Source organism: Colias croceus, chromosome 22, assembly GCF_905220415.1.
Source record: "Colias croceus chromosome 22, ilColCroc2.1".
Classification (NCBI taxonomy): Eukaryota; Metazoa; Arthropoda; class Insecta; order Lepidoptera; family Pieridae; genus Colias; species Colias croceus.
The window spans coordinates 7952924-7969622 of record NC_059558.1 but is presented as its reverse complement, the minus strand read 5'-3'; the positions used below and the strand labels follow the sequence as shown (position 1 = coordinate 7969622).

General features: G+C 33.3%; 1 protein-coding gene across 1 annotated transcript; it reads left to right on the top strand.

The window, feature by feature from the left end:
• Nucleotides 1–218: 218 nt before the first annotated feature.
• Nucleotides 219–16084, top strand: LOC123701648 (tubulin beta chain-like). The gene is made up of 3 exons (XM_045649134.1): nt 219–370; nt 11942–12050; nt 14574–16084. Exons 1-3 carry the CDS (start codon nt 314–316, stop codon nt 15779–15781), a joined length of 1374 nt encoding a protein of 457 aa, XP_045505090.1. The 5' UTR covers nt 219–313; the 3' UTR covers nt 15782–16084.
• The last annotated feature ends 615 nt before the right edge of the window (nt 16085–16699 follow it).

Below are 16699 nucleotides of genomic sequence, written 5' to 3'. Positions count from 1 at the left end.
TATCACGATAAAATATTAGATGTTATATTTGACAGCAGAATAATGATAGTGGATCAGCTAGTATATTTTTTGTTTAACACATCTTAAAATTTGAATGATAAGTAGAATAGTCATAATTCAATGAAAAACGTTCACAATACCCCGTACACCGGTACATTTTTTGCAGCTTGCACATTAGCACCCCATCGACGTCATTCGTTCGTTCCCATTCACCAAGTCGTTCCCGCTTCACTCGCACATCAGCCGGTCAGTGAGACGGTAGGCTGTTGCGTGATAAAAGTTCAAACTTAGTTACAAATTTAAATAAAGAAATATGAGGGAAATAGTGCACCTGCAAGCCGGACAGTGCGGAAACCAGATTGGCGCCAAAGTAAGTGACAGTTATATTTTTTTTAATTGTTAGTTGACAGTTTTTTCTAAATAAAAAAAAATAATCTGAAATTGATAGTACATGAAGTATTGTGTTGCATATTACAATAAAAAGTCAGAAGGCGGTTATTGACTTATCCATACCATAGCTTTGTTCTCGTGTTTCAAATAAAAAAATATGACTTCCGCCACGTTTCTAGTTTATGCACGAGTGATGAAATATGATTATTTTTGTTCTCTATAAAATGATGACTACGAATTACAATAAATTTATGTGACAATTGAATAGTGCGTTGTGTTGTAGTTAGGCATATAATATACCTATTATGTACATTACATTATTAATATTGGCTATGAAAAAAATTTGCTACGGATTAAAGCGTAGACTTTCTGAAAGACTATAAAAGGTCTGTTAAAAACTTATAAAAAATAAGAATTACAACTTTAGAAGTAGGTATTTATTGTTACTACTGAAATCTGTGAAAATGTGTATTCTGATTAAATTTTCATGAACAAAATTGAAACATTTGTTGTAGGTATTATGAGGAATAAAAAATCCAATTTGATTGCACCCACGTATATTTTTACCAATGAAATACAAAATCTCAATCTTAATTATTATAAGTATTTGTGATGAAAATATTTATGGTAATTCTCATAATGGTTACCTATGTTATGTCGACCCCTTGTGAAGGATCTACAGCTTTCAATTTGTTTGATGGCAAGGGAACACTTGAAGGGGGCACTTACCTACGGTCACTTACGCACTATAAAATATTTTTTGGCTATAAAGTTTAATTTTCAGCTCAAACATTTTATGAGTCTACAAGACTTTCCTCAACTTGACTATTTCATTTTCTTCCTGTTGTCTATTCTTGACCACAGATAATTCTAATTTGAATATTCCAATATTTTCTGTCACTTTTGACATAATGTTCTATTTTCTTTTTATAAAAGATATTTTTATAAGAAAAAAAAAATCCTGTCCTAACCCTGATTCCCGATTCCATTAACATTTCATGTCGTGACGAGAATTGGAATTTATAACAAAATTCGTCTTGCCGGGACATTTTAGTACAGAGAGAATATTAAATGGCGTTGGGTCGGCAGATGTAGACTAGGTGCCTATCTTACAAATTTATTTTGCCCTTATTGGAACCGCAAGTTCATCGACTTCATTTCTAGTTTGTTTATTCTTATACTCCATGTAAAGTGCTTAATTTATTTACATTACCTTTACTTAGGTACTAGATAGAGGAAACGAATGCAGACGGCTCCGGCGAGATATACCTACCTATATTTTCTTAAAATCATTGCAACGTCAAAAAATATGAAAGATGACTTGCAACGCTGAAAATATTAGAACGTCTTTCTATGTAAATTATGACAAAAACTAGAGTATTTTCACAAAAATGAAATGAAAGTTAGATATTTTTTTCCTTACTTTTTATTAATCTAAGTGTTACAGGCGTGATTGTACGCTTTTTAGTTTTTATCAGAGCACAGAGGCACGGCATACTTTCTCGTTGCACGGTTACAATTTTTCGGTTCAATCTAACATCTGATAATTATTGGACAGTTAGTCTAGCGAAAGTTGATGAGCAATTATTATATCGCCATTTTTAGGGTTTCGTATTTAAATTGGAAGGGTAAAGAATCCGTAGCAATTTGGGACCGTATGCCTTGTTGAACATAATATTATGTCACATTTACAGGTATATGATAGTTTTAGGCAATCGATTCAAATTTCAACCAGGAGAAAAGAACTGGAATAAACTGAAAAAAAAAAAAACTTTGAAGAGACTACCTAACAGAGAAATGAGATAGGTATATAGCCAACAGGAACTCTTAACTCATTTCATTAAAAACAAAGCGAAATATGTACTTGATTAGAATTAAAATTTACTAGGTAATAACAATATTTTGGACACTAAGTACCTATGCTTTTGATTTTATCTCTTTTGATCGAAATCTGGAACTGAACTACAAAATCAACTTGCTTGATTTAGTTCTAACTTATGATCCAGATCTTTCCAGCTAACGCATCCTTATTGATCTAAATTTTTCAATATATTATCCTCATTTTTGAATAAATTTTAATTATCTTTCTCTTTTTATTATGTCCTCAGTTATGTCCTTTTTATTTGCTACATTTAAAAATATTGAATTTCTTGTTTATAACACTTCTTGACATCTGTCACAAACAGGTGTATGAAGAAATAACAATTAATCAATGTATTTTTAGGGCGTATTCAGAAAGAAAGCTTGAAACTTATAAGCGCTTATAAGCGCTTATCGGTGCTTGTCAGCGCTGGTAACCCGCGCAGGAAAATATATTATGAACATGACAAGCGCCGATAAGCGCTTATAAGTTTCAAGCTTTCTTTCTGAATACGCCCTTATGCTATAGCTATTTTATAACATAGGCTGCGTCTTGCATTTATCAGATATTTATTTTTTGGTCAATAGCACCTTTTTGCGTAAAACACTTCTTTATTTACTTTCTTTTCATTGAATTTCATAAAATAGCATAAAATACGATTGCTAGTCCATGAATAATCTTCCCACTATCTAATCGGTCATTCTTAACCAGGTGAATTAATTCTTTCTCACACGTAATGAGAGAAACCGCTACTTACCCGTAATTGCCCCACGGTTCAACTGTTAACTGTCAAGCTATTATTATAGAAGTGACCGTTAACGGCCACCGATTCAAATTTCAGAATTCGAATTTCGAATGTCACAATGGAATACTTTTTTATCGTTAGCGATAGTGGCCAGTTCGAAGTTCAAAGATGGTTAATTTCTGTTTAATGTGGTTCTATTTTTAAACTGTTGAATTAGCCATAGATTGCAAAAATGCAGAACCTTGATAAGTACTTATTTATGTTGCTCAATCGATCCAAAAGCGCAAAATAATTGTGAATAAATATGTTTGTAATAACAAAGTAAAACCATTGCAAACAAATAAATACTTAGAGAAAAAGTTAAAAACTTGTCAAATATGTTAATAGTTTTTCAATTCTGCAATCCTGAACGGGGACGAAAAGTTCGTAAAAGTAACATGTCATAACATGAAACTTGATGCAAAAAATATTGAACAAATTGCTCTTTGTAATTTTGATAAAAGTATCGCTGTTCCCTTATCATAAACATAAACAAAGTTTATGAATTATCGTCTTTCGATGTAAAATGTTTTAAACATTTGATTCACGACTGACTATACATATTACTTTTATAGGACCATAGATATACCTATACGTACCTATACGAGGTATATCTAAATAATATCTAAAATTTAATCTTTCTAAGAATCTTCCTAATATTTACATAGAAAATACCAAATACTATAATCAAAAGTCATATTATATCACTAAAGATGTTGATAACTAAAATCAAAACAAAAATATTAGATATCAATACCTACATCTATTTACCATATAAATGTCTTTATTTCATACTGTAAACCAAGCGAAGCGTGCACAAAAAGTGTTCCCGTCTCGATTGAACCGACGCGACGGCCGACCTTCACGACAGATGTTTTGTTCAAATTCTTGCAAAAAACATCAAAGATATTGACTGGTATCTGTTACTTATTGCAACTAGGATATCTGGTTTGTGTTAGCTATTTGATAGCTGTTAATAAAAAATATATTTTAGTGATTTTTTTGGTAGTTTTTCAGAAAGGATTATTCATAGATAAAGAAATAGATTTTATTCTGAAATTCATACATTTTATTCGAAATAACAGTTGCATATAGTACGACAGTCGACAATGCATGCGGGTGACATTATATGACATTTTATCAATATTAAAAAATAAATCATTAGTCTAATTTTCCGTCCTACAATGTAATATCTCGTATATAATTTTCACTACCAATTAAATAAAAATTGGCGCGATGCATTGTCAAAACGAATTAAGTCAGCCATTGTCTTTGATCATCAAAAATTAAAAAAGTAACGTTCGAACAATAGTTTATGATTCACGCGTGGAAGTGAGCATTCGTGCGTCGAATACGTCATTATGGGCCCAATGGCGTCTGGCCAGCCATATTTGATTGTCTGTGACAAATATCCGGCCTTGGAATAATACCGCCAAATCGGGATGACAGCTTATTATGGAATTTTAACGTTTTAATTTACGCCCAATTAGGATATCTAGATCTAGATATCTAGATTACCCTCGTGTTAGCGCTTATATGGATGGAGCTTGGAGTTTAGGGCCGATGCGAACAATGAGGTTGGAACCCTCTCCCTAATTTTTAATTGTTCGTGAACAGCATTTAAGTCCTATTCAGGCATAGATATGAGGTAATTGTCAAGTGGTGTACACACTGCTAGGTATAATACGAAAAAGCAAAGCCATTGTTTTACAGCAATTAATAAATTCTAATTTTATCACCTAGTTTTATTTTTGATGTCAATCAAGGGGTGGGCGACTACACAATGGACGTATACATGTTTTTATTACTTATGTCTTGTGAGGCGATGTCAAAGATTTTATTTCTATAAGAAACATTTGTCTGCCTCTCAGTGGTGGTAAACAAAAATAAATTGAGAAAGGATACAATATCTTATGTGTACTTCGAGGCTCGAGCGGTTTATTTATGGATTACGGACAGGAGCGCTTATTCAAAAGTGATGGTTGACATATTTTGACACTTTAGAATGTAAACATTTTCTTATAATTGCACGATGTACCTACTCGTATAATGTGTTTACATTTATAAAAGATGTACGCGCATTTCTCTTGTGCTATATTTGCATTTTATGGCATTTTATTAAAGGTTAATACTTAATAGGGATTGGCTGTAGTTATATGTACTTACTGTTAAAATTGTTAATACATACATATATTTCGAATTTCCTTTACAACAGATCCTGCTCTTTCTACTTCTACAGTCCTACTGACATTATATCCTACTAATATTATAATTAATGCGAAAGTTTGTATGGATGTATGGATGTTTGTTACTCTTTCACGTAAAACCTACTGAACCGATTACAATGAAATTTAGCACACATATAGAGGGTAACTTGGAATATCACATAGGATAGTTTTTATCCCGGAAATCCCACGGGAACGGGAACTATGCGGGTTTTCCTTTGCAAACGCGGGCGAAGCCGCGGGCGGAAATCTAGTTATAATTTATAATTAATAGGGATCAGAACAGATCTTGGTATGTATCGATGCAGTTCAACCAAACTTTTCTGATTTCTCTAATATTCGGAATTCTTCAAAATAAAACCATAGACAAGCTGTCAATTACATTTTCCAGTGTCTAGACAAATAAAGGTTTTGTATTAGTCAAACCTTCTTGGAAATCTATTTATCCACGATAGCGGACTGAATCACGACGAAACAAACTTAGTCATATCACGATTGTTCCCGGGAAATTTTATTAGTTAGCCAATTTAGAGATTAGATTACAATGATTTCTAGAAATTGTTCAAGAGAAATGGTATTAGATATTGTTTGTGTACATTATGCGAAATGAAACTAATCGATGACGACACCGGGAACAGATGATTTGTTTGCTACGGAAGGAAGATTTAAAATTAAAACAATATTTTCAAGTAATGGTTAATGCAAATTAATAAACAAATAGGTAAATCCAAAAATAATTTTTCCTCCATTTGAATATACTTACATATAAATGTCCTGTACCTAATTATTATTTTTGATTTTCCTTTCCCGTCTCTTATACATCCTCTTTTCGTGTCCAATATAACAACAATTTTATCTAATTGAACATTCTATTTTTCCTCATCGTTTCTAACTTCTGTTTCAGTAAAATAAACAAAAACACGGTAACTATCACCCGAACAGTTAAATCTCATTTAAAATCCATTTCTAAATCTAGATGTTCTCGTTTAAATGTATAATTAAAAGCCAACTACGATAATAAACCTATTTGGTTGTAATAAATCTGGCCGATAATAAAACATCTATACTCTGTAGTCTATGGTGCAGGTCGATGACCGAAAGCGCGATAATGGCGCTGGCTAATCTGTCTGCGATTTAGTTTTTTTTTTCGTTACCTGAATGTCGATTGCATTTTTCCGGTTGCGGTTTTATATAAAACTATGTAAATGCAATTCTAGGACTGAAATTTGAAAATGTGGTTTTATATCTCGTACTTACTAATACTTTTTTAATAATATATAGGCCTTAGCATTTTCAATATTGTATGCCTAAAGACTTCCTGAAAAAAAGCAAGATATAACTAACTAGTATAATTATTTATTAATTAATTCATTCATTATTTGGTGGAGAAGTTTCTTACCATCACCAGCGAGGTACTTCACATTTTTCAACTCGAATAATTGTTTTATAAATATTTGAAAACATTAATCGATTCTCACTGTTTTAGTTGAGTCATTTCTTGTTATTATACTGTTTTATAACATTTATTGTACATAATAAGGAATGTTTCGTTTAACTGAATTAATATCATGCTATTATAATAACAACATAATTTTATATATTTATGACGACAGAAAACGAATTTTATGTATATGAACCAATTGAGATTAATAAACCTTTTAAAAAATTGGTGAATCGACTCTTTTTTATACTTACTTACAGGATTTAGGAAGTCACATTTTTAATAGAACAACAACAAGCGAAAGGAACTTATGGTGATAAACTTAGGTGATAAATTATTTCGCTTGTTTGTTATTTTTATATTTATGAACGGATTTACATCTCATAAAACATAGACAATGTTTATTTTTGACAAACGCACGCTTTGACGTATCCAAGAAGGACGTATCTATAGTTCATGTCCGAAAAAAAACGGGAAAATAAACAACCACAGAGTAAATAGATTCGCAAGTAAACAAAATAGGTTATCGCTCCCCATAAACACGTAAAACTATCGAAAATTAATCCGAAACATGTGGGTGAAGCACCTTCAGGAAGTGCTTGTACCATAAACAACAGATGGTGATTGGTGATGACGAATAGAGCACAGAGTAGCTATTTTTAATTACCATAGACAATGTTTCTTTTATGTACATACAAACAAACTTCGTGTAAGAATAATATTTATGTGTTATTAGAAATAGATTACTTATTAGAAGATACTTTTTCAAGGTGCTTGATTCATTATTTTTTATCCCTGGAAATAGCCGCTTTTAATTTATTGTTATTTTTAAAACTAATTCTTTAAAACATATTTGATACGATTTCTGAGAACAATAAAAATTAAAATTTCTCAAACGAACGGGTCTACTTCTGGTATTAAACTTGTTAATTTTAATATTGTTTATTGTATCAATGAGAACTATAATTAAAATTCTATATAATTGTTAATAACAAGTTTTTGCCAAATGTAATTAAAACCTTCTACACAGTCTATGCAGTTTTTGTTTAAATCTATTTGACTCAGCTAACCTTGGTTGCAAAATTCTTAGGTATAGGGTAACAACCTCAAGGAAGTGATCGAAGAATACCTTATGCAATACGGCCTTGCTTCGAATATTATAATCTAGAAATCTAGAAAATGTATTGTAGAAAAGAGCTAGAATATCTCTGAAAATGTATTGAAATATGGTTATTTTAATTATAATAAGAATTCTATCTCTAGTTGATGTGAAAGATCACATCAACTCTTCAAAGAAAGAATTGCAATGCAAAAACTTAAAACTACCTTATTCCATGATTAGTAGATATCATCAGTTTAAATCTTGGTTAAATACACAAATTTTGACATATTTAAACCAAAGGATACTTCAAAGGGTAGGACAAAATAAAACAATTATTAATTTTACATGTATATTTAACTCAAAGTGGGAGATACCAAAAATAAAGTGCAACGGATGCGAGCACAGCGATGCAATAAGAAAAAGTTTCTATTTTCAATATGGCGGGCGGCGAGCTACAGAAAAGGAATGCTTTGTCTCCCGAGGTTTCACTGAAATAACTTGGATTCGTCACTGTACTAACAATTCGATGTATCTTAATATATTCTTATTCTTAATATTCTTAATATATACATATTATAAAGGCGAAAGTTTGTAAGTCTGGATGTATGGATGTTTGTTACTCTTTCACGTAAAAACTACTGAACCGATTACAATGAAATTTAGCACACATATAGAGGGTAACTTGGATTAACAAATAGGATAGTTTTTATCCCGGAAATCCCACGGGAACGGAAACTATGCGGGTTTTCCTTTGCAAACGCGGGCGAAGCCGCGGGCGGAAATCTAGTTTTCAATATTTTACTGGCTTAATAGGAAGGAAGTTTTCTTGGTTGCGATTTTAGTAGCCGTATAGGTGACTAAGCACTTTTTACTTGGTTATTATTAAGATTAAATTGGAATCGATTAATCAAATGAAATACCTAACTATTTGTTTTATAATTTTGTCATATTATGTAAACAGTCTTCATTGTTTTTAATAAATGATTATCGTTATTCACGATGTTGAATCAACATCTCATTGTATTGAAAGACTTTGTCAACATTCTTCTTAAAAACCTTTTTATAAAAATATTCCAGAAAGATGAATTAATTAAGTTAATGTAATCCTCGGATGTAATAAAAACTTAACTTCTTTCAAAATAACTTTCTCCACTCTTAAACTTTGATAAAACTGAAATCTAAAAGCCAAATCTCATTCTTCCAATTTTTTGGTACATATTTCCGATGCGACAATAGCCTGACGTAAAACTCATCATACGTGGGTTTTATTGTTATATCGATTAAAATTAAAACCGATAAGGATGGCTATCGATTCCATTTCCCGCTAGAATTGAATTACGTGGTCCACTCCCCCCAATTACACTTGAGCGCCATGTTGTCTGAAAACCTAGACGGGCTGACGCATGCTCAGAATATTTGATATTCACCTATGTAAATAGCGATGTTTTTTAGAAAGAAAACATTTTTTCAACACATACAAACACCCAACAATAAACATTACAGGTACGAGGTAAAAAAAAAACAATAAACGATCTGGTTGCGTGTTTTACTTTCATATTAGTGAAAATGTTTTGAGTAAAAGTGGATTCGAATAGTAACTATAATATATCATTTTATTAATCTGATCCAAGCGTTACTCTTTTAAATCAATTCAAAGATTGATTATATTTATTTTGTCGGATATAATAGGTTATTAAATCTTATAACTATTGTGGATGTAAAGTTTCGGCCGCGTGGTGGTTCTCATATAGGTAGGTATTTCCTTTTTTTGTAATTTCAATGAAAGCTTATCTCTGAAAGTTTTTACAAACAATATCGAACAATTTTTAACTCTATAGTTTATGTAATAACGTCAATAACCAATCCTATAACCTCTGTTCTCTATGGACTTATTCAGAAAGAAAGCTTGAAACGCTTATCGGCGCTTGTCAACGCTGGTTTGTTCTACACAAAGGAAGCAGACCAAAACAAATTTTATATGGCACTGACAAGCGCTTGTTGAAGCTTGTCCAAACTTGTCGGCGCCGATCAGCGCTTATCGGCGCGTATTCATATATTTTCCTGCGCGGGTTACCAGCACTGACAAGCGCCGATAAACGCTTATAAGCGCTTATAAGTTTCAAGCTTTCTTTCTGAATACGCCCTATGATTATCACCTATTCCAAAGGCCTCACCACAGGTACTTCCTGACAAAGTGGTAGGAGTCACATTAGCCACGACTTCCTACGAAGTAACAAGATCCTTCCTCTAAAACCGGTAATACGTCCGTAAAACGACGCCTTTACGTATGAGGTGATTGCTTTCCTGTTTAGTTTGCAAAAGCATTTTAAAATTAGGTTAGATAGTAAGTTTGAGTTAAAAGATAATCTATGGTCGATATGACCATAGATTATTGAGGAATTTAGGTTTGGTGCTGGTAATTTACTGTGTTTTAATCCTACAAATATTATAAATGCGAAAGTTTGTATGGATGTATGGATGTTTGTTACTCTTTCACGTAAAAACTACTGAACCGATTACAATGAAAGCACACATATAGAGGGTAACTTGGATTAACACATAGGATAGTTTTTATCCCGGAAATCCCACGGGAACGGGAACTATGCGGGTTTTCCTTTGCAAACGCGGGCGAAGCCGCGTTCGGAAATCTAGTCTAGTAATTCATAATAATATACGCAATGTTAAATTAACATAATAAAAATAAACATTATTGTAATGTAAATTTTTATCTACCCACATTAAAATAATTAACAAAACATCTGAATAAATTATTATTAAATATACCAAGGTATAGATTTGGTATAATATAGATTTTGCATAAATAAGAACTTTTTAACCAGTAATCGTGAAAAGCCGCGGTCCAAAGCTAGTACACACCTATATTAGTAATCTAAAGCACAATGAATGTAAATTGAACGAGATTGAATGAACGATGACAGCTCATCTCAACTCATTCGGCTAATTTCTTAATCTTATCAATTGCGATTAAAGTTCAACTACCCCAGGAATTGCTTGCTTTTGGACGAAAAAAAAATGTTGATTTATATTATATGTACCTAATATTATCATTAGATAGAAGAAATATCATAACGTTATCGACTTACATAGGTACACATTTACTATGAAAATGAAAGCACATATTAAAAACTTTAGCTACAAGTTATTTCAGACTATAATCGACCAGACAATTTTTTTTGCCAAGTCAGTTCATTAAGGCCACAATAAATTACTATATAAATAAGCCAATAAAATCAAAAATTGCCTATTTTGTGTATTTCCAGAAAACACTCTTCATTTTACTACAATCGAATACAAAAATTCAATACAGTTATTAAATAACTAGGACAGGAAGGCCAAAACGGGCTATCGGTGGCATCTATTTGATCTGTATGTAATTACTGTCATTATGGGTGAATGTACTCACTTGTGGCCTGTGGGACAATCGATTGCTTTAATATTAAACTAGCTGAAACACGAAACACCGTCTATTCTAAAAAGCGTAGACTAAACCAAAAAGGGTCATTGTTCAACATTTTTTCGTTGCTGTTTATAAACAGGAACAGCAGTAGGTGCTGTAAGCTAACTACTAATTGTATCTACGATATAATATAATATAATTAGCAGCAAACATTTTCTTTTTTAATTGAACCAATATTTTTTGGCTATAACTACGTTCAATCAAATTTTAAAAGAAATTATAGAATCATAATTTTTCAAGAATAAATTAAAATCATCAGGAAAAAATTAGGTTGCACATGTGATAACAAATATGATGGCGATTTCTACGAATATGATCAAAACATATTATAAGACGTACCTACAGTAGATATTTCACACCTAATCTATTATACTAATATTATAAAGCTGAAGAGTTTGTTTGTTTGAACGCGTTATTCTCGGGAACTACTGGTCCGATTTAAAAAATTATTTCTGTTAGATAGCCCACTTATCGAGGAAGGTTATAGGTTATATCATCAAGTTAGGACCAACAAGAGCGGAGCAATGCGGATGAAACCGCGGGGTAAAGCTAGTTTATAATAATAATACATAGCACAAAACCCGATTACCTCATGTAAATAACATTTTTCCTCCCTACCATGTTTGTTATGTTTTCCTCAACATATTGTTTTGTCTGCAGTTCTGGGAGATTATTTCTGAAGAGCACGGCATCGACCCTACTGGTGTTTACAAAGGGACAAGCGACCTTCAACTAGAGAGGATTTCAGTATATTACAATGAGGCTTCTTGTAAGTATACTTTGGTGTAATTTTTCTTTATATTTATGTCTTATATAAGGTCGTCTTTTCGAACGTATGTGTGCGTGTACTAGTGTCTAGTGTACACACGTAAGAAGTAAAACTTCTTTATGACCTTATTTTTCAAAAAATAATTTACTATATGCAACTTTACAGAAATACGTCGAATCATGCGTGGTAGGGATAAGAAAAAGATGGCGCGTAACGGAAAAATGTCACACGTAACGAAAAAATGTTACACTATTTTTTTCCAACGATAAAGAAGTTTCACTTCAATATATCTTATTTTTTTCGTATTTAAATTTCATATCACAATGCAGATTTGTGGATGGGAAGTTAAAATTTTTACCATAAACAGATTCGAATAAATAAATTCGGATTAAACTATTAATGACTCAAGCTGAACTGAGTCATGTACTTAGATTTGTTATTTTGTTCATGCTTCGTAAGTCTTAACCAAATCTATAATTTACGAATTTTTTTTTTAAGTGAAACTTTTTTATCGGGGTTGCAAAAAAATTTAGTGTAACATTTTTTCGTTACGCGTGACATTTTTCCGTTATGCGCCATCTTTTTGTTATCCCTGCCACGAGTGATTCGACGTATTTGTAAAGTTGCATACAGTAAATTATTTTTTGAAAGCATAAGGTCATAAAGAAGTTTCACTTCTTACGTGTGTACACTAGTACACGCACACATTTTTTTCTATATAATTCAGTAATCGGCAGTAAATAAATCTTTTTCATCATACTATTTTTTTCAAATCATAGGCACTTTGCCACAAATCGAATCGTACTTCTTGAAAGTTTCTTTACTGGGTCTTTCTTTGCAAGTTCTAAATCCTTCAAACCATAGACAACGTAGGCATGTTCCAATTTGTTGACCTAACAAGTGATAACTGCGTTAAAAACAACCGACTTCAAACTTGCACTTGCAACATTTACAAATACAGACAAAAATGCTCATAAAATAAAAACTACTACTGGGCCTATCCGAATAAATTTTTTATGGGATCAATTCGACACCATCCCGCATCGAACAAAAAAAGAATCGCGTAAATCGGTTCAGAAAACTCATACCGGCCGAATTGATGCACATAGATAGACTATAGATAAAACAAAGCATATTTCATTGTCGCATTTTAATATATCGGTTAAACGGTAACGGATAACTGTATGCTGTCCATTCATGCGAATATAGATAGACGCAAACATGCGTTTAGGTTATAAATTTATAATCAGTTTTGTATTGGAAAATAGTGTTGAATCTTATCAATATTCTAGAAAAGTTATCTAAGAAAAGTTACCTTTGTTCTGTCCATATACAAATGTCAAATACTTAACTACAAACTTACTGTCTTAAAGTTAAATCAAAAATAAAGACTAAAGTATTTAATTTTATTGATGTTTCCTGCGGTTGGAAGATGCAACTACCAGCCGCGGCCCGGCCCCGGCCGTCATAAAGTTAAATTATTTTATAAGTTAGTGTTTAATTTCTAAAAATACCCAAAAACCGTTATTTTATTTGCAATTCAGTAAGTGAAACAATTAATAAATAAATGTTATTTTTAGAAAAAAATATTTATTAGGTAGGTAATTAAAATTTAGCTTACAGTATTTTACCGTAGCATTATTCAGATTTCAGCGAGTATTATAATATTTCATAACGTTAATGAGCGTTCAGAAACTTAAAGTTTCAACACAAAAACGCATTGAATTACGCATTTCCAACGTTATACTTAGACAATTTAACGTAGCAACAAAGACGAACAATAAAAAGCCCGCACCGTCTTTAATTACGATGGCGGGGTCAACGACCCTGCATCCTAACAGTACACAAGTCAACAGGAACAATTACTCTAATTTTCTGAGCTAAAATTCGGTAATTTTCTACTTCACGATATTTACCGTAGCGTGTAATGGTGTAATGTTAATTTAATTATTGCATTTCATTCGTAATTAGAATCGCTTCAATTATATCAATAAATTCAACAGTTGAATCAGAAACGGGACTTCTGACTACAGAAATAATTACTATTCAGTAAAGAAATGCAGCAAATATTATAAATTGTTGGCCGAGTTTCATATTTCAAAGCATTATGTAGTTTTTATTTGCTGAAATTGGATTCTTCAATGGCATTATTTATTAGATGACGCACGTCTTACATATTTTATAGAGGTATACTATCTAATTATGATCAATTAGCTAAGCTACTTAATTGTTTCGTCTGTAGAATTTGTAATAGATTTGAAAATTATTAATTTCACATAATATCAGCTAGATATTTTAGATTTTTAGTTGATAAGTAGCACTTATTAAATCTTAAAATTTACTTGGAAATAGAATAATTTGTTGTAAACAACGTAATTGCGCATACTAATAAACCGCTTGAAGTAATATTATTCAGAGCTTTATTGTTATTTATTATCTTATTCATACATTTTTGATTTAACATCAAGGATCCTTTCTAGCAAATTTATAATGTAAATTCTACAATAATATCGTTCGTTGTAGGTGCGACGGCCGAAAACGGCGGCAAATATGTTCCCCGCGCCATCCTCCTCGACCTGGAGCCCGGCACAATGGACGCCGTGCGCTCCGGCGCGTACGGCCAGCTCTTCCGCCCCGACAACTTCGTGTTCGGCCAGTCCGGCGCCGGCAACAACTGGGCCAAGGGCCACTACACCGAGGGCGCCGAGCTCGTGGACGCCGTGCTAGACGTCGTCCGCAAGGAGTGCGAGAACTGCGACTGCCTCCAAGGCTTCCAACTCACACACTCCCTCGGTGGCGGCACCGGCTCCGGCATGGGAACCCTCCTCATCTCCAAAATCAGAGAAGAATACCCCGACAGAATCATGAACACCTACTCCGTTGTCCCCTCGCCCAAAGTATCAGATACCGTGGTCGAACCTTACAACGCGGTCCTCTCCATCCATCAGCTAGTCGAAAACACAGACGAAACCTACTGCATAGACAACGAAGCTCTCTACGATATCTGCTATAGAACCCTCAAAGTTCCCAACCCGACTTATGGAGACTTGAATCATCTTGTATCGCTCACAATGTCCGGTGTCACCACCTGCCTCAGGTTCCCCGGTCAGCTGAATGCGGATCTCCGCAAGCTGGCCGTCAATATGGTTCCGTTCCCGCGTCTCCACTTCTTCATGCCCGGCTTTGCGCCGCTCACATCTCGCGGCAGCCAGCAGTACCGCGCCCTCACCGTGCCCGAACTCACCCAGCAGATGTTCGACGCCAAGAACATGATGGCCGCGTGCGACCCGCGCCACGGACGCTACCTCACGGTGGCCGCCATCTTCCGTGGCCGCATGTCCATGAAGGAAGTGGACGAGCAGATGCTCTCGATTCAAAACAAGAACAGCAGCTTCTTTGTCGAATGGATCCCCAACAACGTGAAGACAGCCGTGTGCGATATTCCTCCCAAGGGCTTAAAAATGTCATCAACATTCATTGGAAACACGACAGCGATCCAGGAGTTGTTCAAGAGGATATCAGAGCAGTTCACGGCCATGTTCAGGCGCAAAGCTTTCTTGCATTGGTACACTGGCGAGGGTATGGACGAGATGGAGTTCAATGAAGCTGAGAGCAACGTGAACGATCTCGTGTCTGAGTACCAGCAGTACCAGGAAGCGACCGCTGAAGACGATACTGAATTCGACCAGGAAGATATGGAGGAGTTGGCGCAGGATGAACATCATGATTAAACAGAGGCTTAAAGTTCTTATAATCTCCTAAAAAACGTATTTTTTCAACGAAATTAGAGGCTAAGTGCGTTTAACACCAAAGCGTCCAAATTGGACCGAAATTACTAAATATTGTACTGTGACTCGTCAATTCGCCATGTGACTTGTCCTCAAAGTGCAAAATATTTTTATATAATTGAATAGTATTATTCGAAGTCTGTTTTATATCGATAACGGAACGTACCAATCTGTGCATTTCTTAAGTTATTTTAACGTCTTGTATGCTTTTATATTATAATTTATAAATAAATGTTTTAAAATATATTTTTTGTTTCATTTCATCAACCTTGATCAAATAGAAAATTATTTTCTTTGACTGAAGTAAGTGTGTATAGTTAAAGATTTATTAGTTAAGTTAAGACTATTTCTTAATAATACTGGACACTTACACAGTTCACTCATTCAAATAAATAGCAATAAACAATAATTATTGATAATAATTTATAGTAAGGACACGAAAAAAGTCCCATTTAGAGATAAAAATTTTTGAGTTCATAAAAGTATTAAGATACTACTTAGATTAAATTTAAAGCTACATAACATTTTTTGTCCCTAAATTAAATTTTTGGTTCGATTTAGTATCTTTTGTGAAGAATTTTGAATAGCTCTTCGTGGACAAAAGATCTTTTAGGTATCTCGCTTTGAGAGCCCTGTCTCAAATCTGTTAGGGAAAAACGAACATGCGTCACGCATTATAGGATATCTATTTTGGTACATTTAATAGCTTAGTTGTGAATTTAGGTTTAAAATTCGAAACATGAAAATATAACATTTAAATTGAGTCTATAATAATTGCCATTGCACTTTAAACCAAATATAAGCTTCTTAAGCATAGTTACTCTAAGTATGTACTTATTCTATCATTCCATTAGATTTCAA

Bases quoted from the DNA above. Each gene is read 5' to 3' on its own strand.
- LOC123701648 (XM_045649134.1), top strand. From the start codon at position 314: ATGAGGGAAATAGTGCACCTGCAAGCCGGACAGTGCGGAAACCAGATT. The intron at 371-11,941 runs GTAAGTGACAGT...TTTTGTCTGCAG, and splicing joins GAAACCAGATTGGCGCCAAA to TTCTGGGAGATTATTTCTGA. The intron at 12,051-14,573 runs GTAAGTATACTT...CGTTCGTTGTAG, and splicing joins ATATTACAATGAGGCTTCTT to GTGCGACGGCCGAAAACGGC.